Source organism: Globicephala melas, chromosome 8, assembly GCF_963455315.2.
Source record: "Globicephala melas chromosome 8, mGloMel1.2, whole genome shotgun sequence".
NCBI lineage: Eukaryota > Metazoa > Chordata > Mammalia > Artiodactyla > Delphinidae > Globicephala > Globicephala melas.
This window is the reverse complement of record NC_083321.1, coordinates 523,805-544,969: the sequence shown is the minus strand read 5'-3', so window position 1 is coordinate 544,969 and position 21,165 is coordinate 523,805. Positions and strand designations below refer to the sequence as shown.

The 21,165-nt window shown below is 67.0% G+C and overlaps 1 protein-coding gene across 7 annotated transcripts; it reads right to left on the bottom strand.

Moving 5' to 3' along the window:
- Positions 1–1,286: 1,286 nt before the first annotated feature.
- Positions 1,287–21,131, bottom strand: TSPAN4 (tetraspanin 4). 7 transcript variants are annotated; one of them, XM_070046053.1, is made up of 8 exons: positions 20,986–21,131; positions 16,269–16,364; positions 12,895–12,974; positions 5,218–5,409; positions 3,879–3,953; positions 2,892–2,993; positions 2,509–2,794; positions 1,287–1,761 (listed from the first exon to the last, which is right to left on the bottom strand). In XM_070046053.1, exons 3-8 carry the CDS (start codon positions 12,955–12,957, stop codon positions 1,709–1,711), a joined length of 771 nt encoding a protein of 256 aa, XP_069902154.1. In that variant the 5' UTR covers positions 12,958–12,974; positions 16,269–16,364; positions 20,986–21,131; the 3' UTR covers positions 1,287–1,708. The 7 variants fall into 7 exon arrangements, with proteins under 7 accessions (XP_069902154.1, XP_069902153.1, XP_069902155.1 ...); XM_070046052.1 differs by lacking the exon at positions 20,986–21,131 and adding an exon at positions 20,653–20,974; XM_070046054.1 differs by lacking the exon at positions 20,986–21,131 and adding an exon at positions 19,676–20,490.
- Positions 21,132–21,165: the final 34 nt, after the last annotated feature.

The following is a 21,165-nucleotide window of genomic DNA, read 5'->3' as shown; positions in this document are numbered from 1 at the left end:
GCGAGGGGGGAGGGGGCCTGGGAACCCCACGGAGGCGCGGGCCAGCACGTGGCAGCAGGCAGGGCTGGCCCCGCGTGTCCCAGTGGGACCTCAGTGGAGTCGGGGCTGCCAAGGCAGCTTGGGGGCCATGAGAGAAGCTGAGCCAGGGCTGGGCGTGAGGGTCTGGTGCCCGCAAGGCTGCGCCTGAGGCGCGCGGGGATGACCGAGCACAGGCGAGCAGCGGCTTTCCCCGAGCAGAGCCGGAGAGGTGCGAACGGGGACCTGGGCAGAGGGCAGAGGGCGCTGGCAGGGCTGGGGGACAGCTTGGCTGGACTGTGCTCACTTCCTTCCTGCTTGTTTGCTGTCGTGCCTGAGGACAGTTTGGTTTTGGTGCGTGAACCGCTAACTCTGACTTCTGCTGGAACGGTCCCCGGCGTTCTGGTGGCTTCCGTGGAGTAAGGACAGGGGAGGCCGGTGGGGCGTGCGGTGGGGGTCCAAGGGCCAGGAGGGGCCGGGCACCCTGGTGGTCTGGGTTGTGCCGGGGTCAGTCCTTGCTAGGCATCACCAGGCAGGTCTGCCACACAGCAAGGATGCAGAGGGGGTGGGGCCGCGGGGCCGGCAGGAGTATGGGCTGGAAACTGAGAGTATGGGGTACCAATTGGTGGGTCAGATGCCCCACAGCTTGTGAGGCCCTTGGGAGGGGACCACCCCCCAGCCTGGACCCCCAGACCCACCACCCTCCTCACTCCCCGTCAGTTCTGTCCTCAGGAAGCCCCGCCCCACCTTTGAGGTGGTTTGACACAGTTTGACCGTTTCTCTGATTCTGGGCCTTGTGACAACTGCTTCACTGCCAACAGCCTACTTACTTGCAAAATCCGTGAGTGATACTTAAGGGACAAAGTTCCCAGGAACGAAACAGGAATAGAAAGAGAACAGGAAAGATGGAGCTGAGCTCCATTTTGCGAGGACACCCCTGGGGGAGGGGGAGGCCCTGAGGCTGGATGGGGGCCCCCCCACGCTGGGAGAGGGGTGTCCGCAGCACGGGCCGTGGGCGGGTCAGTGAGGCTCAGGGCTGTTCTCTGCCACGGCTTGGAGCCAGCCTCACTGAGGTTCTCTTGCCATCCTCTGCGGGCGCAGGGGCCACCGTCTGCCTGGCCAGGGAGCTCCCCCTGCTGGGCCCACGCACATCCCGGAGCCCCACTCCGGGCACCAGGCCGGTATCGGTGGCCAGAGGATCCACGGCCACACAGGGCCTGCCTGGTGTGGCCCCCCCGGGGTCAGGGCAGTGAGAGACACGGCTCGGGGGCTGCTGCCCACACACTTTATTAAGACGCACGCAGAGCCGGCCGCGGCCCCGCTGTGGAATGTGGGTGGACGGGGCTGCAGACCCGCCTCAAGCACCAGGACCAGTGGTCAGTCCCCCACCTCCCACCCCAGCCCCCCGCCCTGCACAGGGCTGAGGGGGAGCACACTGCTCTGGAGGGTACCTGGGTATAAGAAGCGTCAGAAGCCCCTCCCGACTGCCGCCCCGGCCACGCGGCGGCGCTCACAGGCCTGGCTGGCAGCCCTGGGGGCTCTGGCTGCCTGGTCCTCCCGCCCCCATGCCTGGGCTGGTGAGAGGTCCTGTAGCGGGAGACGCAGGTGGGGACACGGTCATCGCCCCAGGGGCGACGTCCTTCGGCAGCAAAGCAGGGGTGGCGGGCAGCTGGCAGCCTACGCACAGTAGGTGTCAGCCTTCACCACCTGGCAGTACATCGTCATGGCAAAGGTCAGGCCCAAGATCTGTGGGGAGAGGCGGGGGCTGGGCAGGGCTGCTCCAGGGACGACAGCCCGCGGCAGGCACCCCAACCCCAAACCACAGCTTCCCAGGTGGCCTGGAGCCCCCTTCCCTGGGGAAGCCTCGGGTAGAGCCTGCCCCCCACGGGCCCCTTGGGCTCAGCCCCAGACCCGCCTTCCCTTTGGGTTGGGCTTGGCCACCCTGGGCTCCGCTGGTGGTCTCAGGGCCTACGGGTTCCAGGCTAGGGCCCCCGCAGCTGCCCTCTGCCCCTCACCCCTTAGGGAGTGTCTGTCTGGGACCCCTGTCTGCACCCCACAAACAGGAGCTCCCCCAGGGTCCTGGCACTGAGGTCTTGCATGGGGGTTGGGGAGCAGAGGCGGGCTGGCTGGACTTCACACCAGGGCCTGGGCTGCCCACTTCACTCTGCACTGGGCAGTCCTGTGACCACCACCCACCACGGCCACTGGGTAGGGCCTGCAGGAATGGGGCTGGCACGTGGGCCCTTAGTAGAGGCGTCCAGTCTGTGCTTCCGTCCACGCGGAGACGGCAGGGCCCTCTGCTCAGGAGTCTGGGGCGGCCTGTCCTCTGAGGCGTCCAAGGTCACCTCCCCGTGGACATCGTCCCTGACTATCCCTGTGAGCCCCACCTCCGCCTGGGGACCCACACTCGTCTGCTGCTTTGTTCCCTGGGCTCAGGGCCTTCACACACGTGCTGGGGGACCGGGGCCCGGGCCGGGGCAGGTCCCCGCGCACCTGAACCAGTGCTGTGCACAGCCCGAAGACACCCACGGCCAGCAGGTTCTCCTGGAGCCACACCTTCACCGTCTCGTAACATGGCTGCGGGAAGAGCAGGCGTCACGGGGGCGCGAGGCCGGCGCTCCACCCCCAGTCCCGGGGCCAGGCTCACCGCCTTCCACCAGGTGCCGGGCGCGTGCAACCCGCAGCTCTCGCTGAACTCCAGGCAGCAGGAGTCCGGCACGCGCGTGGCGTTGTAGACCTCGAACCAGTCAGTGTAGTTGGAGACCCCGCAGCAGCGGAACTGTGGGAGAGGTGAGCAGAGACTGTGCTCCGGAGGGGGACACGCCCCTGCCCCGGCCACGCCCCCCGCCTACACGCCCGGCCACGCCCCGACTCACGTCTGTCTGGATGATGCTCCAGGCGTTGGTGAGGCCCACGTTACCGGGGGTGCCATACAGGTGTAGGCCCTTTTTCAGGTCCTGCTGTGCATACCTGTCGATCTGCAGGACAGCAGGGCCCCTGTGGCCAGCTCCACCTGCCTCGTCCCGACCCCGGCCCGCCCCGGCCCCCTGTGCCTTTTGTCCCCCTCCCTGCGGTCACCTCCTCCCAGAAGTGCCACCAGGCTCTGGCCTTTGCCCCAAGGTCTCCCTGGGCCTCCCGTGGTGCCGAGCACGGGATCCAAGTCAGACACGTTAGTTAACGTACAGATGGAGACGGACGGGCACAGAGACCCTCGGGGCTGTGTCTGCGCACACCGGTTACAACCCACACGGCTCCGTGCTGCCAGCCGAGAGGGCCCGGATCTTGGTTCCTAAGAGCATTCGTTCTCCAGTAAAGGAACCAGGCTCCCTGGAGAAATGGCCGATTCCAGGGCTGGGGCAGGGAACCCCCAAGATGGGCCTGGAGCGTCTTCTACCACCAGAAAGGAGGGAGGTGCTCTGAGAGGCACGTAAGGGACGCGGGAGCCGACAGAGCTCCAGCCGCCAAAGCCAAACCGGATGAGCAAAAAAATAACTGTCTTGGAGTATAACCCAGAGGATAAAACAAACACACGTAAATGAGCCCTCACTTGTGTAAGTGAGCAACTGAAGGGGAGTGGGGGATGGGAGCTTTTTCCCCTCCAGCTGACACGCAGCTGAGACAGCGGGGGACCCAGCCCGGGCCTCCTGGGAGCTCAGACACCTTTCTGGAGCCTCCAGGCCCGGCCTCCTGGGGCTGCAGTTAGAAGCAAACCCACGGCCCGGCTCCCAGTGTCTGTCCACGCAGAGCTGGGCGTCCCTGGCGTGGGTTCTCGGCCCCTCCTGCCTCCTCGCCGCCCACGCCGCCTGGGCCTCGCTGGGGGGGGGGGACACCCATACCCACACCCGAAGCAGAGGCAGCCGTACCTTGTCGGTGTAGGCGAAGAAGAGGATGGCGAGGGAGGCCTCCAGCAGGAACACCAGCAGCAGCAGCACGAAGAACTGAGGGTGGGGAGGCCACAGACTCAGCGGGCCAGCCCCCAACCTGCGACAGGCGCCCCCAGCCAGGTCTGCAGCCTGGGGACCGCCAGGCCCCTGGCCGCTGCGCCACCTCTCTCGGAACCCTCCCGTCTCCATCCCAGGGGCCGTCGTCTCTCGCTTGACCTTTAAGCACGTGTGTGTGGCCGGCGCCTGTGTCCTTGTGATGGGCAGCCGGGTGGAGGAACGCCCCGGGAGGCCCCATCCAGGGAGTGGGTCCAACTGCAGTGACCCCTCCCAGCCCCCAGGTCACGTCCCCAAGGGCAGCCGGGGGGGGGGGCAGTGCCCACTCAGGGAGGACCAAGCTGGAGGAGCCATGACCCCTGACTGCTCAGACAGCTCACAGAGTGGGAGACTCCACTCAGGCACCCACAGAGGCACAGCCCTGACGCCACAACCAGGCTGAGCAGTGGAGCCTGCCGGCACCTCCTTTCCCGCCACATCGCTCCCCCAGAAAGGAGGGCGGGGGGTAGGGCCAGAAGCCAGGGTAAGTGGGGCACACCGCTCTTTGAAGCCCCACTGGCCCCATGGGGCCCCTGGACAGAGTGGGGAGAAGGGACAGGGCCAGGGGAGCGGGCCCGGTCCTCTCCTGGGGTGCCCGATCTTGTCCCCCCTCAACCTGGGCCCACACTGCCCCAGCAGGCACCAGCCTCCGAACTCCAAGTCACCCCGTGGGAAAGGCCAGGGTCGGGGCCCCACCCGCACCCCAGCTTCCTCCTTCATCCAAGGGGCCGAAGCCACACCCTACCCGCTGCTCCGAGGGGTCCAAGCCCCGACGGGAACATCTGGCACGTGCTGGACACTTGCGGAAGCTGCACAGATGGGGACGTGCCCTCTGAGACCCTCTGGAGGCCCCACCCGTGACGAAAGCCCCATTTGAAGCAGGTGATTTAGGACCTGGGTGGCAGCCAGAGGCCTCTGTGCTGGGCACACTGATAGGTAGGGAGCCCGGCCCAGGGATCATTTTCCTCCATTATCTGTGATTAACATTCCCACCTCTAAATCCATCTCCAAAGCTGAGGGTCCTGGGGGGCCAAGAGGGCTGGACAGGAGCTGGAGAGGGAGTCGTGGGAGAGGGGGTCTTGGAGGAAACAGGCCCAGTATCGGCTGGAGGGGCCCTGCCCGGCACACGTGTGTGTCTGTGTCTGTGTCCCTCAGGGGAGGCCTCCCCCGAGCACCACCACCCCCCCACCGCAGCCCGCCCGGCGTGCCCCTCCCCCAGACTCACAGTGAGCAGAAGGCATTTGTTCTCCTTGATGGCCCCGATGCAGCCCACAAAGCCGATGGCCATCACAAAGGTGCCGGTGACAATAAGCAGGTTGGCGGCTGACAGGGACGGGAAGGAGGAGGACAGGGTGGCGAAGTTCCCCTGCGTGGCCGCCAGCCAGATGCCGACGCCGAGGATGCCGCAGCCTCCCAGCTAGGCCCAGGACAGGGCGAAAGGGACAGGGGGGCAGGAGGTGAGCAGCCCACCAGATCCCTGTGGGCGAGCCCGGGCACCCTCGCTGCCTTGCTGACCTCCCAGTCTCATCCTGTTATGGGGGCTGGATCCCCCCCACACACCCTCGGCCCCAGCTCTTCCCTAGGAGGTGCAGTCCCTGGAGCTCCTGCCGGCCCGCTCCCTGGCCCCCTCCCCTCGACCACTGGAGCTTTTATTGAACTCCATAATTGCTCATTATTACAAAAATCGATTGAGATAGGAGGAAGAGGCAGAGAAGGGCAGGCGGTGATGAATGCGGGGACGGCTCTTGGCCTGGGGGGGGGGGCAGGGGCGAGCCAGCAGGGCGCCGAGGGCGCTATGGCTCCAGACCCCGGGACTCTTGAGCCTCTGGGTCGTCTCCAGATGAAACGGGAGCACGTGTCCAGGCTGGGCCGCGGGCAGGCAGCCCCCACACATGGCTGACCAACCCCTGGACCTACAGCATCCTGGGCTTTGGGAGACCACCTGGGGACTGATGCCTACGGGCTGGCAGCCCTGGGGGCCCTGCCCCACTCAAAACTGGGCATCACATGGGGCCCCGCACCCCCCGGGCCCAGAAGCCTCCTCGATATCTGGCCTTGACCCTGGCAGGGACCCCCCACCCCAGACTCAGGCCGGATGGGCCCTGAGACCCCTGCCTGAGGAGGCTTCCACCTCCCCGTGGGCCTCCCCTCGTGTACTCACTCACCCCACCCCCACCAGCAGGCAGCCCTGGCTACAGGGGTGGGGATGGGGGACGCTGCTCCGCTCTCACTAACGCACCGGGGAGCACACACCAGTGCGTGAAGCCGGGCCAGCAAGAGACCGCAATTATGGGGCGGGGGGCGGTGGTGCAGCTCCCAGCCCAACAGCAGCAGCAGCAGCCGCGGGGTCCCCGAGGGGTGGGCGCGCCCGGGGCTCTGGCCCAGGCCTCCCGCTGGCGTCTAAGGTCCCTCTGGACCTCGCCCGGAGCTGGCTAAGCAGGCCAGGAGAGCCCCAGTGGGGGTCTGGTCAGCTTAGGGCAAACACAGGGCTCCTCTCTGACCCCCACCCCATCCCCCTTTGCACCTTCCACCAAAAACAAGAGCTTCTGTCTAAAAATTATAAACCACCCACTCTGAACGCTCCTGGCTGAGGGTGGGGCCTGGGTGGCAGCACTAAGCATCCCAGGCAGGACAGGGCTCTCGTGCCCTGGCCCGCATCCCACCTGAGCCCTCCTCGGGCGGGGTGGGGGCTGCAGCTCCGGGCGTGTGCCCGGGGGTGGGGTGGGGGGCGTTGGGGGGCCAGCAGCCGGGCTGGGGGCACTGGCAGCGGGTGACGGCCCCGAGGATCCAGCCTCACCGCAGAGCTGGGCTGGGGCACAGCCCCAGGTATGGTGGGGTCTGCTGGCTGTACGGAGATGTGTGTGCCCCCACCTGTGGGATGGGGATGACCCCCGTGTGGCAGGCCCCGGCCGGCGGTGCGGGGACAGAGCTGTCCACGGTGCTGACCGCTGGCAAGGCCACCATGAGGGAGCAAGGCTGGCCACCAGCGCCTCTGGGCACCCACACCTGCCCAGGGGGTGCCGTGATGGGACACAGAGAGGCTGGGACACGTGCTGGCTCCCTCAACCCTCCCACCCGACCTGCAGGTGAGGAACGGGGAGCTCTCCAAGGACGCCGGGGGGAAGGCTGAGCTGGGAGCAGCCAGCGGGACCCTTGCAGACCTGCGCAGGCAGAGGGCTCCCCTGGCCTCTGGCCGGGACTGGGGCAGAGGCCAGGGAGGGCGAGCGTGGGGGCAGCCTCCCCTTGGAGGGAGCTGAAGTCGGGCCACTCTGGCTGCAGGAAACAGCGACCGGCCAGGCTGTCCTGGGCCCTCGCCCAGCCCACACACGTCCGTCCCCTGCAGAGCCCAGCAGCGCCCCCTCTGGGAGGGTTACGTCTCCGGGCTGAGCCCCCAGGCCAGGGCCCCAGAGGGGTGGGTGGGGCTGCCTCTGAGCAGAGAGGAGAATTGTTATTTAAAACCAAAGGGCTTTCCAGCTGGCTCTGCCTTCAAGGGCAGCGCGGATGGCTCCAGTCAGCAGGAAAATGAGCCCCTCCGAGCTCCCTGGCCCCGTGGGGACGCGTGGAAGGGCACGGGGAGGATACCACGGCAAAGTCACTGTGGAGGCGGTGGGGGGGGCGTCCGGGTCGGGGGTATCCTGGAGGGGCTGGGCGCTGCCCCCAGCCTTGGTGGAAACAAGATTTCTTCAATTAAGACTCCACAAAGCATCCTCACCTCCAGCTCCGAGGTGGCAGGAGAGACACCCGCCGGCTCTCACCCAGGTGCTGCCGTCACACGCACTGTGACGCGGACACACAGCCCACGTCCCTCACCATCACACAGTTTCACCCAAACACGCACACACGTCACCGACGCGCTGCCCCGAAGCCCCAGGCGCCCCTTGTTCCAGCACATCACAGTCACCAGAAGCCCAGCACTCACGGGACGCATGCGCGTGGCTAATAAAACTACCTGTAATTTTGAAATCTGCATAGGCAGCTTTTAAAACATTTTGGCAGGAAGATTACAGCCTCCAAGTACAGGAGAAGATGGGCCCTGTTGGACCCAGACAGGACATCCAACTCAGGACAAGTGGGGCTGAAGTCCTGGGAAGGCTGGGCACTCCAGGTCCCTCCCAGGACACGGTGGCCGGGACGTCAGCAGTGGGGCCACCCCCACCCTCCCCGTGTCCCACGCTGCACATCCCCAGCCCCACTCATCGCTGCCTGGGCCAGACAGAGGCCCAGGCGGGGCCCAGGAGCAGACCCCAAGCCCACGACAGCCTGGGAGACGAGCCCAGCCCGCCCACCGGGGTCCCCCGTCCCAGCCCTGCGGTCACCGGGGCCTCCCTGTCTCCCTCGCACACACCTGGGGCGCACACCCTGCCCACCTGTCCCCACCGGAACCCAGCCCATTGCCTGGCATGTCCTCCCCACTTCCTGCTGTCTCTCTTCTTGTCCACACATTCTGGGGGCTGGCCTAGGTCTTGACAGGTGGGGCCACTTGGTGAGGCCCATGTGGGGAGGGTACCAGCCGGCCCTCCACTGCTGCCCCTCCAGCCACATGGCTCAGGGTGGCAGATGGCCGGGCAGCTGGCCAGGTCCTTGGAACGGGGTGGAGGGCTGGGTGCCCACAGGGGCCAAGCCTGTGTCCAGAAGCCCCTCCCCCGGCAGCCTGCACAATCTTGGGGTGGGGGCCGGGCATGGTGGGGTGACACGCCCCTCCCAGCCAAGAACAGCCACAGGAGACGGGGAGAACACATCTCTACGAAGTTCAAGAATGGCAAAATGTATCCCCTGTGCCAGAAGTGACGTCTGCAAGGGCCCAAGGCCGGGGCTGGGGGGACTGAATGCAAGGGCTCAGGGACCATCCTGGCTGGGTGCCGTTCCCCCGGTGACATCTCCTCAAGCTGCCCACTGACATCTATGCAACGACTGTAATCAGTTTCCTTAAGCTCCAGCAAGCCCCACATCCCCCCAGGCTCCAGCCCATCAGGTAGGTGGCCCCACTGACCGGGGACCCCCTGAGGCTGGTGTCCAAGGAGGAGGAGCGGTGCCTCAGGGCAGCCGGGGAGCAGACAGGGGGCAGGGCCTACGATGGCGAGGTGCGACCGGGCCCCCAGGCCTCTCCCCTGCCCCCGGCCCCGCTTAGTGGCTGAGGCCACACCTCTCTGCCCCAGACAGAACTCCCAGAGCCCCCGACCACCTGCTGCCACCCACTCCCTAATGGGAGCGGGACGGTTCAGAAAGGGATGCTCACGCGGGACCGACATCTTGTGGCATACTGACCCCTGACCTGACCAGGACGGCCAAGGACCCCCGCTTCGGGCTGCCCACCCACCCCGGCTCGGAGTCCCCAGGCAGCAGGACCCCCACTGCCCTGCCCCAGCCTGTTGCAGGAAGAAACCGGAGCCAGAACACACAGACGCCCTCAGCACCTCCAGAAGGCTGGGGCCAAGAGGAGTCACGGGGTCTGAGGTCTGCAGGCCCCCGGCCTGCGCCGGGACCTCCGGCAGGGCACCCTGCACATGCCTGTTTCCCCGACTGCGGCGGGGCTGGGGGAGGTGTTCCCACAGCCCTGCACAGCCCTTTGCCAGCATCTTCCACCGGTCTCGGCGTCTTGCCCAGAGGCCAGCGACAGCAGACCAGGCCTCGGTCTGTAGCTCATCAAAGGGGAAAACCAAGGCCCCCCTGTGGTGCTGCTGGGGAAACTGAGGACCCCAGGAGGGCAGGACTTGCCCAGAAGCCTGGGCGGCAGGCAGGGCTCAACCCCCAGCCCAGCCACACAGACAGACCCTGGCCACACTGCAGGGGGAGGCGGAGCAGGGAGGGGCCCAGATGCAAGACCAGGAGGCGCGCCTGCCAGGGAAGCAGGGAGCCGGGCCCGCAGCTGGGCAGGTGCGGGCTGGGCTGCACGGCTGAGGCTTGGGTGCGGCCCCCCGGCCAGGGGGGCCCAGAAGCACCTTCCCCTTTCAGAGCCAGCCCTGCCTCTGCCCAGGACCGCCCCCAGACCAACAAGACCGCCCCTGGGGCCACAGAAACTGCCCCTGGGGGAGCCCTGAGCACCCACCCAGAGCTGGAGAGGGGGAGGGAGAGCGCCCCAGGGGGCGCACACAGCCCTACTCACCAGGAGACACCCCTGACTCAAGGACCCTGGCCCTAAGCTGCCCACCACCTGTGCACGCCTGCAGGAGGGCAGCTGTGTCCCCAGTGGAGCTGTCCCTGCCCTGTGAGGGCCTGGATGCCGCAGGAGGGCAGGTGGAGGTCTGGGGGTCAGTTGGCACGGGGGCCTCTCCTCCCCTGGGCGCCCCCTGCTGCCCGCCGGCACCTTCTTGGCTCCCTGTCTCAGGGCACCCGAGCTGCAGTCCCTGGTGACAACGGGCAGGCGTGTTTCCTCTCCCGAGATGGGCCAATGACCCACAGGCCACGCAGGACCAGGCAGATCCACCCCAGTACAGATGGGTGATGCTTTCCAGCGCCAGTGGTACCTGAGGCTGGAGGCCTCAACCCTGCCCTTCCAGTCCCCATCCAGAAGCCCCCAGGGAAAACCCCGCAAACAGGGCGCACAGAGTCAACTAACTTCAGAGCCCGCCCCTCCCCCATCCTCAGCCGGGGGCGCTGCCCCGCACTGGGGACAGAGGGGGAGGGGCGGGCTGGCGTTGCCGGAGGAGGCGAGCTTAGGCCTGGGAAGAGAGACCTGCCAGGCGTGCAGGTGCCCAATGGGGCCAGGTGTGAGTGACAGGGCCTTGCGGGGGATCTGCCTATGGACAATGGGGGCTCTGAGGTGACTCCTGAAGGAAAGGGGTGCCCAGCACGGGCTGGGGGGCAGGAGGAAGCCACGGGGAGGTCACTGCATCTTGACCTCCAAGCAGGTCCATGGGCTGGAATCCTCACTCCCACTTCCCCTCAGTTCCTCCCAAGTGGGAAATGGGGGGGGCGGGAAACCTACCCCTCCTGCGGGGACTCTGCACCCCCAGACAGCAAACGAGCCAGGCTCTGGGGGAAGGGGTGCTCTAGCAGCAAGGGCCTAGTTGACAGCTGCACAGGGCCCGGGGGATGGATGTCCCGCCAGCCCCCCGACCATGCTCACCACCCCGGCCTCGGCGTGTTTCCCATGGGCCCCCTCTCTGACTCCCAGGCCTCGAACCCCTCTGGGCACAAAGGTGGGGTGTGGAGAGACCAAGACAGCACACTGGCAGGGGCCCAGTTTGCTTGGCTGGGGAGTGTAATTGGATAATAAAAGGGAACTGGATTTTCTAGCCCAGGAGGGGATCCCAGGGGGTTCCTGAATTGTTCTTTCCTGCGATGAGGACGTCATCCACGGCAGGAATCAGTGGAGTGTGTCCGCCCTGCAGCTGGTACGGAGGCTCCTTCAGGGTTCACAGGGCAGATACAGTTCGGCCTGGGGGCCCATAAGGGTGGGCTGCTCTCAGAGCACAGGCCCCCTCGAGGGGCCCCCTCTCGTTTACCGGGCAAACAGGTACCCGGGTCACTGGGGAGGTCAGGGAAGGGGAGAAGCAGGTCCTGCCCACCACCTGGGACCATCCCCCACACCCACTGCCCATCCCCCAGTCAGTCCACCACCCTCACTGCTCACCACCATCATACCTACGGCTGCCAGCTCTGGTCACACTGCCTAAGGCACACTGACCCTGCCAGCAGCTCACTGCTCACTACGCTTGTGCCCACTGCATCTGGTCAATGTCCCCCGCCAAGAGAAAACAGTCACCTCTGCACATGCCTGGACACAGCTCCAGCTGTACCCACCTCTGCTGCTGGCTCCTGGCCTCTCGGGGGGCTCCTCCGCTCTGGGCCCGGGCCTTGCCCCTCCCAGGAGCCCCTTGCAGAGAACAACTCTTCGGGTGACTGCCTCGGGAGGGGGCAACTGGGGCAGGAGCCCCCCAGGCTGGCCACCCGTCCCAGCAACCCTCCCACTTCCCAGGCCAGAGTCCAGGAGAGAAGGGATGTGCAGAAATGCGGCCGGTTGCTGAGCATTTCGCCTTAACTGGACCTCATGCAAATGAGCTTACAGTTGACAGCCTCCTTCTGGGGTCCAGAGCCCAGGCAGGAGAGAAAGCCACGCCCCCTCATTCCCAGTTGTGGCAGAAGGGTGGGAGCAGAAAGTGACCTTGGCATCAGCTCTCCACCAACCCTCCCCCAACCCAGCCAGTGGGGCCCAGGCCTGGCCAGGCATGCTCTAGTTGCTCAGGTGTGACACCTGCCACAGCCCGAGCCCAACACCCTCCCTGCCCTTTGGGTCTGGGTGGCAACTGTGTCCTCCGGTTTGGGGGGACGGGGGCCACCCTGTAGCACCAATACCTCTACCCTGGACACAGGCACCTCCTCTGAGCAAACCCAACCCACCTCAGCGAAAGTTATGAAAGCCCCGGTCTCCCGCCGACTCCTCATCCCGCCCAGGGTCTGGTCCAGCCGGAGGGTTCACCCACATACACCCTCTCCCTTCCCTGCTTCGGGAGGCTGGGGACCGTCTCCCCTACCCCCCGCCCAGCCCCTCCCCAACTGCGGTCCCTGGGGCCAGAAAGGCCGGTCTGCAGGGGAGGCGAGTGCAGAAAGGACATGGTCTGAGCCCACGAAGAGGAAGGGAAGGGGCGGGAGAGGAAGGTACCAGCGGCTCAGCGCACGGACAGGAGCTCACACCCGGTAGAGGCCAGGCGCAGGGCCCCACGCCGACCTGCGGCAGGTGCGGGACACGGCCGGTCTCAGGAAGAGACAGAGAGGGGAGAGGACGCGGGGCGGCCGCCCACAGGGCAGAGGCCCGGCGGACCCCAGCGGCACCGGAAACCCTCCCCAGGGGCCGGTCCAGCCCTGGCCCCCGGCGACCCCAGGCACACCCCCCAGTCCGCGTCGCGGGTGTCCCCCCCCATTCCAGCGCGAGCAGCGACCCCGGGGCCCCGCCGCCACTCACCCAGAAGAGCAGGTTGAAGGCGAACATGAGGTACTTGACGCCCTGCAGGCAGCCGCGCGCCATGCTGCAGCGCTTCAGCTCTAGGAGGAAGATGAAGGACAGGTCCAAGTAGAAGACCACGTGCTTGCTGCCCTTGGGCGACGTGCAGCGCGCCTGGGCCGCCTTGGGGCCAGGGTTGGCGTGCAGGCCAAAGAAGGGGCCGCCGCGCGCGAAGCCCGGCTCCTTGCCCGGCGGCGACGGGCTGCGCCGGTACGTGGACTCGTCCGTGCTCGAGCGGCGCATCGCGCGGAGCCGCCGGGGCCGCCCCACGCTCCGCGCCCCGGCCCGCGGTGGCACCGGGCGCGCCGCTCCGCTCGGACCCGCGGCGGGCCCGGGACACCGGCCGGCCCGCCGCAGCCCCGGCCCCGGCCCCGGCCCCGCCCCGCGTTCGCCCGCCCGCCCGCCTGCCAATCCTCGAAGGCCCCGCCCCCGCGCGGACCCCCTCCACGCCTCGCCGCCCCGCCCCTCAGATCCGACCTCTCCGCCCCGCGCCGGCCAATCGCAGCCCCGGGACGGTGCCCCCGCGCCGCCCTCGGCCCTCGGCCCGCGCCTGCGTCCCTCGCTCCCTTCCCCTACCCCGTCCGGCCCGGGAAGCGCGGTAGGGAACTGGGGGCGGGCGTCCAAGCAGCTCTCAGGGCCGGGCCTTGCCCAGAAGCCGCAGCGCGCCAGGACCCCAATGCCGGCCGGGCTCTGAGGCCTCCGACCGCAAGCGAAACGCAAAGCGCTATACAAATAAGGGGTGACCCAGTTGCTGTCTGGTGGCGAGTAGCGGCATCTCCGGCCCGGGCCCGTGGCCCAGATCGAAGTAGCGCGGGGAACGCAGCTGGAACCCACCGGGGGTGCACACTCTCCAGCGGCCCACCCTGGGCTGAGCGAGCGCTGCGCGGGGACCCCAAAGCTCCCGCAGCTCACATAGGACAGAGGTCAGCCTGGGGGATCCAACCTGGTGGGCGGTCCTGGGAGAGGCAGCAGAGTTGAGGTTTGAAGGACAAGCCCCTCAGAGGGGCCAGGGCGAGGGAGAACAAGCGGGGAGGGTGCTCTGGGGCACCCTGGGTGCCCAGAGGGTGGGTCACTCTGTAAGGCATGAAGGGAGGTTTTCAGACTTAAAGGGAGGGGCCGGACACACAGGAGTGCAGGAGTCATCACTGGGCACCCAGAGACAGGCCGCATGCAAGGCTGGCGGCCCACTCCAGGCCCAGAGCTCATGCAGGCCCCCCTGTCCTGCCATGGTCCCATCTCCCTGGGCAGGGAGCAGGCCCGGCCTCACCGGCATGTGACATGTGCCCGTGACACATGTCACACAGGACCCTTCTCTGGTTTGACGCTCTGCTGCCACTGTCTTGAAATTCTCCATGATTTTTTTTTTTTTTTTTTTTGTGGTACGGGAGCTTCTTACTGTCGTGGCCTCTCCCGTTGCGGAGCACAGGCTCCGGACGCGCAGGCTCAGCGGCCATGGCTCACGGGCCCAGCTGCTCCGTGGCATGTGGGATCCTCCCGGACCGGGGCACGAACCTGCGTCCCCTGCATCAGCAGGCGGACTCTCAACCACTGCGCCACCACGGAAGCCCTCTCAGACACATCCACACAAGAGGCCCTGAACTTCATTTGGCACCAGGCCCTCCCAGACACATCCACACAAGCCAGGTGACAGGGACACATGATGCTGCAAGGCCCCTTGCACCGGCGGTGTGGTGTGCACACGTGCTGCCGTTTAGACAGACACACGCCAGGCGCAGCCTAGAAGTCAGAGGTGGGGAGACTCCCCTCAGCTGTGCCTCCACAGCCCACCCATTGGTGGAGGCCCTGGGCCGTGTGGGGAGGACCTCAGCATGGGGCCCAGATGCCTCCTCCCCATCTGCCCTGGGCCTCTCAGCTCAGCAGGGGAGCCAGGCTTGGGGGAGAGTGGCCACAGGCCTGGATGCAGCCTGCACCCTGGACTGGGTCTTCCCAGTCACTGAGGCCGCCCACTGGTGGCGCCACACCATCGGATGGTCCCAAAAACTAAAGTCCAAAGAGGGAAGGACTCGCCCAAGGTCAGCAGAACTCAGATGGGAGAAGAGAGGAAAAGAAGTCGGGGAATAAGAAGGAGGAGGAAGGTGGTGGGGGGAGGCCCGTCAGTGACAAAGTGACAGACTGAGAGAGTGAGAGGTGCCCGAGGTAGCATGTCTGGGGGATGTCTGCTGGGCTGGGGGCCCAGTGAGGTCTGGCAGCCCTGCGGGGCCCTGAGGACCACTGCACCAGTCCTGCGCTGCCCCGGCGGGCTCTGAGGAGAACTGCAGCTCAAGCCCCCAGGGCGGTGTCCTTGCAAGGTCCTCCCTGAGCCCAGCTGGCCCTGGTAGGGAGTGGGGGCAGGAGAGCCCCAGCATCCCCGCCCTGCCCACATGCCAGCCAGCCTGGGGCTTCCCACAGTCCCTCCACCCTGTCCTCCGCCAAGGATTCTTTGGCGTGTCTGGACCCCTGGAAAGGGATACAGCGGTGCCCACGCGCCAGGGGCCCAGTGAAGAAGTGAGCCTTGCAGGGCCCCCATCTGGGCCCCGTAGAGACCACTGGCCGCAGCTCTGCCCAGAGAGCAAGTGGCAGCCGGTGACCCCTGGAGATCCTGGGGAACTCCAGCGGCCTCTTGCTATCTTTCCCTTGGCCCAGCTCAGGCAGCCCCACGCACCCAAGCCAGGGATGGACACTCAGGGCCCCGAGGGTCGCAACGCACGAGAGGGCCTGCGCTCAGTATGCACACTGGACACAGGAGAGCTGACGAGGGCTGAAGGACATGTCTGTCTCCCCAGCCTGGTCACAGGCAGGGCCTCTGAGGACAAGGGTGGGGTCCTCCCCCCGTTGCCCATCCTCTGCTTCATCACACTGCAGCTCAGGGCGGGGATGGAAGGATGGCCTGGGTTCCCACGATGGGGCCCAGCACCCAGGCTGCCCTCTCCCCAGCCTCACTCAGCCAACACCATGCCAACGCCCCCAGAACTCCTGCCGAGCCCTCTGTTTCTAAAACCTGCACCCATCACCCCAAGTGAGCCTGTGAGTCTGAGCTGAGATTAAACCAGAAAACCACCAAGGACGCCAGGGACAATGGCAATGAGGACGTGAGCACATCAAGGCCACGAGTGGGGTGCTTCCCAGCCCCCAGGAACCCTGTCCTCAAAGTCCAGCCGTTCCTCCAGCAAGGGGACCCCGGTGAGACATGCTGAGAGGGTGACAGCTGGCTGGCTCAGCCTCGGTCTGTCCCGGGACCAGGAGAGTATCCAGCCAGCAAGGCCCTTGGGCCAGGCGTGGGGGAGACCAGGAGGCCACCCAGCACTGCCCCCGCTGCCCCACGGGCCGCGACGTACCTGGGTTTGCGGCAGGGAAGAAGGTAGGCGGTGCCCAGCGCCCCTGAAGGCTGGCCAGGCGGCAGGTGAGCAGTCAGCAAGGCCAAAGCCGGAGCTCTGTGGAAGGAAGACGGGCAGAATGGAGACCGTGCTGCACCTCATTCCCAGCCTCTGTGGGGCTCTCCACTCAGGACCAGGTCCCTGCAGGGGCAGTGGGGGCTGAGTGGTGGTGCACTCAGACTCACGGGGCCAGAGCACCAACCAGCGGCCCAGACTGGGGGGCTGCATCCCCACCCTCTGGTCACTCAGCCTTCTGAGATGCCCTGGCAGACACGAGAGTACCCACATGCGGACATGCACACAGAGAAGACACATGTTCAGAGTTGGGGACACACACACGGACTGAGGGCCGTCCAGCCCCCAGCGGTCCTGGAGCCCTGAGACCCGCCGGCATTGTCCACTCATTCTGAGGTGCCCTGCACCCCACGCCCTCCTGGGTTCCCAGCAGACAGATGCCATGAGCCACCAGCCTTACGCTCTCCCCAGGGAGCCAACACGCGATGACTCACATGGGGCCGTGAATCTGCCGTTGGCGCTGGAAGGGGGATTCTGTCCTCCCCTACCAGCCAGGGATTGCGGGGGCGGGGGGCGGGGGGGCAAGCTCACACACCCCGCCCATCACACCTCACCCCTCAGACCAGAGGCTCCTTGCAGCCTGGGGGTGGAGCAGGTGTCTTTCCAGCGGCTCAGGGGCAGGACGGGACAGCCACACTGGCACATGCCCACCCCGTCACAGCCATGCCCTCGTGGGCAGCCCACTGCCAGCCAGTCCACTCAAACCCACACCTGGGGCAGACATGAAGCCGCTGAGCGGATGGAGGCCCCGGCAACGTGAGACCTGTCCCTTCATTTAGGGGAACGAACAGCACCCACCACGGTGGGGCGAGGAGGCACGTGGGCCCAGGGCCCGGGACCACCCCCCCCAGCAACCGCTGTGCCCGGGGAAGACGCGTCTGTGGAGGGGTTTCAGGCCCAGTGACACATCAAGGGCAATGAGTGGGAGGGACGCGCCCCTCCCGTGTTCTTTGATGAACCCCCTGCCCAGGAGCTGAGGGGCCCAAAGCCCATAGCCACAGCACAGAAGCAGAAGACCACGCATCGCAGCCCACCACCCCTCCAGGCCTGAGGCTGCGTCTGCACACCCCGCACCCCCAGACCCGGGCGCCAGGCCCTACTGGGCAGCTCCACCAGCACCCCTCCTGGCCCCCACCCCAGAGGCACCCCTGGACCCTCCATGAATAACCTCCCCGCCTCCTGGCCCCCACAATGCCCCTCCATGAGTCCGGGGCCCCCAGCCGCATCCTGGGCAGCCCAGCCACAAGCCTGCCTCAGGGTATGGGTGCAGGGCCCGACAGCACCGGGCTGGCCCTCTCCCTCACCCAGGCCCAGCCTCCTCCTCCAGGAAGCCTCCTTGCCCCACACCCTGCTCTGGGCTTCCTTTGAGCACAGGTTCCGACATGCCTGCGTCCCCCGGAATGGCTCGTGCAGCCGGCAGTCAGGATGCGGGCTGAATGAGAAGCCCGTGACAGACCCTCCCGCAGCCGTCCAGCCCTAGGCTGGGCCTTCTGAATTCCCCGGGGCCCCAGGGCGGGGGCAGGCAGGGACCTGGGGGAGCGCGAGCCACACAGAGGTCGTGGGTGCCTACCTGGCCAGACCAGGGTCTAACTCAGAGAAGGACCTCCCCGAACGCCAGAACAGAGCTTGCCCCGGAGGCCTTGGAGGCCGGGGGTGGACGGCAGCAGGGCCCGGCCCGGAGCACACACCCCAGCGGGCAGCACAGGCCGCGCGGTGTCGGCCTTCCTGCTGCCACTCCGACCCCCGCAGGCCCCAGAGCCCACCCAGGCCCACACCCCCTCCCGCCTCCCCCCACCCAAGCTGCAGCCCGTGGGGCTGGGAGACACCCCCTCCAGGGGAGGGGTCCCCGAGGAAGAGGCCGCGGGGGGCCCCAGGCTTTCCCTGGGCCCACCGAGGCCAACCCCAAGCTCAGGGCCCTCCCCTGCCAGCCTGCTGCTCCCGCCGCCCCCAGGCCCCGGGAGCACCCTTCTCCGGTGCCCACAGTGTACGTGCCCCACCTCAGCGCTGACACCCCACCCGCCCCCTCCTGAGCGGTGCCCTCGGGGAGCCCCATGTGGGGCCAGGCTGGCAGAAAATCACATGATCACGTTCCCAAAGGCCATGGGCCCAGCCTGTCCACAGGGTCATTAGGCTGGGCCAGCTCAGCCTCAAGCATGCCTGCAAATACCACCACTCTCGAATACCACCCCGGGGGCTGGGGCCCAGAGGGTTACCGTAGATGCTGCAGGCGGGTGACCCCGTCGGACCCTGGGGAAGCGTCCGAGCACCCCGCTCACCCCACCGCGTGAGCACGAGTCTACCCAAGGCAGCCGGGGCTCCGGGCTGAGCCTGGGACCCCCAGGCCCACACAGCCAGTATGGGGACCCTCCAGCTGGGCAGTGTCTGGTTCCACCCACGCTTCACAGATGGGGAAGCGGAGGCTGTGATCCAGGACCAGGGGCCAGGGTCAGCTGACTCCCAGCCTGTTTCCAGGACAACACTCAGGGCCAGAGGCTGTCTGCAGCTAAAACTTCAATCGCTGATTTCCCCTTGTCCCCTGCCTGCCCTGAAGTGACCCTCCTCTAGCAGGAAACAGGGCTCTTGGGTTCCAAACCACAAGTAAGCACAGCCCTCCCTCCCTGTGCCCCCGCCCCTGGGGGCAGGACACCCCATTCTCGGAAAACAAGCGCCTCACTCTCCCTGCCCCACCTCCGGCCCTTCCCAGAGGTCTGGGCCACATCTGTGCTCACACCCCACTGCCCCTGCAGGCAGGCCTGGCCCCGCTCCCCCTGACCCTGTGTGTTGGGCTCCCGGGGCACCCTCCTGCCCCTGCCCACCCTGAGGAGAGCCAGGCCCACGCCCCAGCCTGCCCCCCCACACACACACACGAGGGGGCCAGCTGAGCAGGGGGCAGGGCTGACCTCTGAGGCTCCGCTTGGTCCTTAGGTCTAGCCTGGCCAGGCCTGAGCCAGGGCAGAGTGGAGACGGAGGGTCAAGTGCCCCAAGGGGCCTCTGTGCACATGTGTGTAGGGGACCTGCACACAGGCAGCCACACTGCTCCCCACGGCCTCTCCTGGGAAATCAGGGAGCTGGAGGGAGGAGACTCCCCCCAATCTACACACAGCTCTCAGAATTCCAGGAATGTCAACTTGGCTCTCGGGCCCCTCAGTCTCTGGGAGTAAACAACTTCTGGGGCCAGAGCAGGATGAGGCGGACCATGGGCCCCTCCTCCAGGAAGCCTTCTGCCCACACCCGCTCCCGTTACCGAAGAGCTACCCAGATGGCATCCCAGATCCCTCCCCTGTTCCCCTCACCTCCACAGGTGCGGCAGCCTCTACAGCTGAGCCCAGCTCCAACCCCAGGCCACTGTGACTCAAGGCCCCTGCCCCCGCCGCCAGGGACAGGATGTGTCCCGTCAGCCTGGGAAGGGGGGGTATTGGGCAGGGAGGTGGCCTCTGCTCGTGGCTCCGCACGTGGCAGGGTGGGGGATGGCAAACGTCCCTGGGGAGGCTGTCAGGGCCCAGACTTCAGGCGGGCAGAAGCTCTGATCAACCTCTCCAGGACACTGGGGACCCCCATCTCCCTGCCCCTCAACTAAATCCAGATTCTGTCACCCACCCTGAGAGGACTGTCAGGCCCCACCCACCCCAACCAGAAATCCAGACGCCCCAGACCAGCAAATGTGCCCAGACTTTGCATAGGTGCCTAAGTTACAGGGGCCACTGTGAGACACATCTACCTTTCTCAGCCCAAAGCTCACCTCCTCCAGGGAGACTTCCCTGCTTCTCACGGCACACAGCCACAGGATCAGGGGGCTCACCCCAGGCCATTTCCAGAGACACAGCCTCCCCTCCCTTTAAATCCTTCATGGCCCCTGCTCCATCACCTCCAGCTCCGACACCTACTCTGTCCCACAAGTACAACCTCCAGGCCTCAGCCCATGGGTCCCCTTTGCCGGTATCTGTCCTGCTCCCTCAGACACACTCGGGATCCCTTGTCAAGGCTCAGCTCAAAGGACACCACTTCCACGACGACCCCCTGACCACCCTCCGCTCCTCAGAGACCCGACGCTCCCAGATCGCAGGCGCCCGACTCATCAGAGCCTGGCCTGGGACGGGTGCAGCCAGCCCCATCCCGCACCCCCTCGCAGCCCCTCCCCCGGGAAAAAGGCAGGAGGGACAGGGGCGAAGCGGACCGAAGCGGCGCTGGGGGTTGGAGCGGCCGGCTGAGCCCGCCACCCGCCGGGTCACTCGCACCGCGCCCTCCCGCCATCAGGGATACGGGCAACTACCGGGCCGGGACCGTTACTGTGCGGGCGATCGGGCTGGGCGGCGACTCCGAGGGTCCTCCAAACTCAGCGCAAAGACCCCCGGGTGTCCACGGGCAGCGGCTCCAGGTGGAGAGACCCTCCCCCCTTCCTGGTCCCCACTGGCCGCCGGTCAGCCGCTCTCCTCGCCCGCAGCGGGGTCGCCGCGCCCCGGCCCGGCCCGCAACTTGTTGCTGAGACTCGTATCGTGCTCTGCGCTCGGGGCCTGAAATTCGCGCCGGCTCGGCTTGGGCCTGGGCCCGGCTCGGGCGCGCGGGCAGCGGGACCCGGACTGCATCCCCGCTGGGGGCGCTATACCTGCGGGCAGTCAGCTCGTCGCGCAGCTGTCAGTCATGCGGACACGAGAAACGCGAACGCCGCCGCCGGGCCCTTACGGCCCCGCCCGGACGCCGTAGGCCGGGATGTACCAATGTGGCAGGCGGGGGGCGCCGCCTGCTCCTGCCGCGGCCGCACGGGCCTCGGAAACTCGTCGCGGAG

Excerpts from the sequence above, each read along its gene's own strand:
- TSPAN4 (XM_070046051.1), bottom strand. The coding sequence starts at position 13,176 with ATGCGCCGCTCGAGCACGGACGAGTCCACGTACCGGCGCAGCCCGTCG. Across the intron at positions 5,410-12,894 it reads CCTTCAACCTGCTCTTCTGG|CTGGGAGGCTGCGGCATCCT; the intron begins GTGAGTGGCGGC and ends TCCTGGGCCTAG. Across the intron at positions 2,994-3,878 it reads TCTTCGCCTACACCGACAAG|ATCGACAGGTATGCACAGCA; the intron begins GTACGGCTGCCT and ends GCTGTCCTGCAG.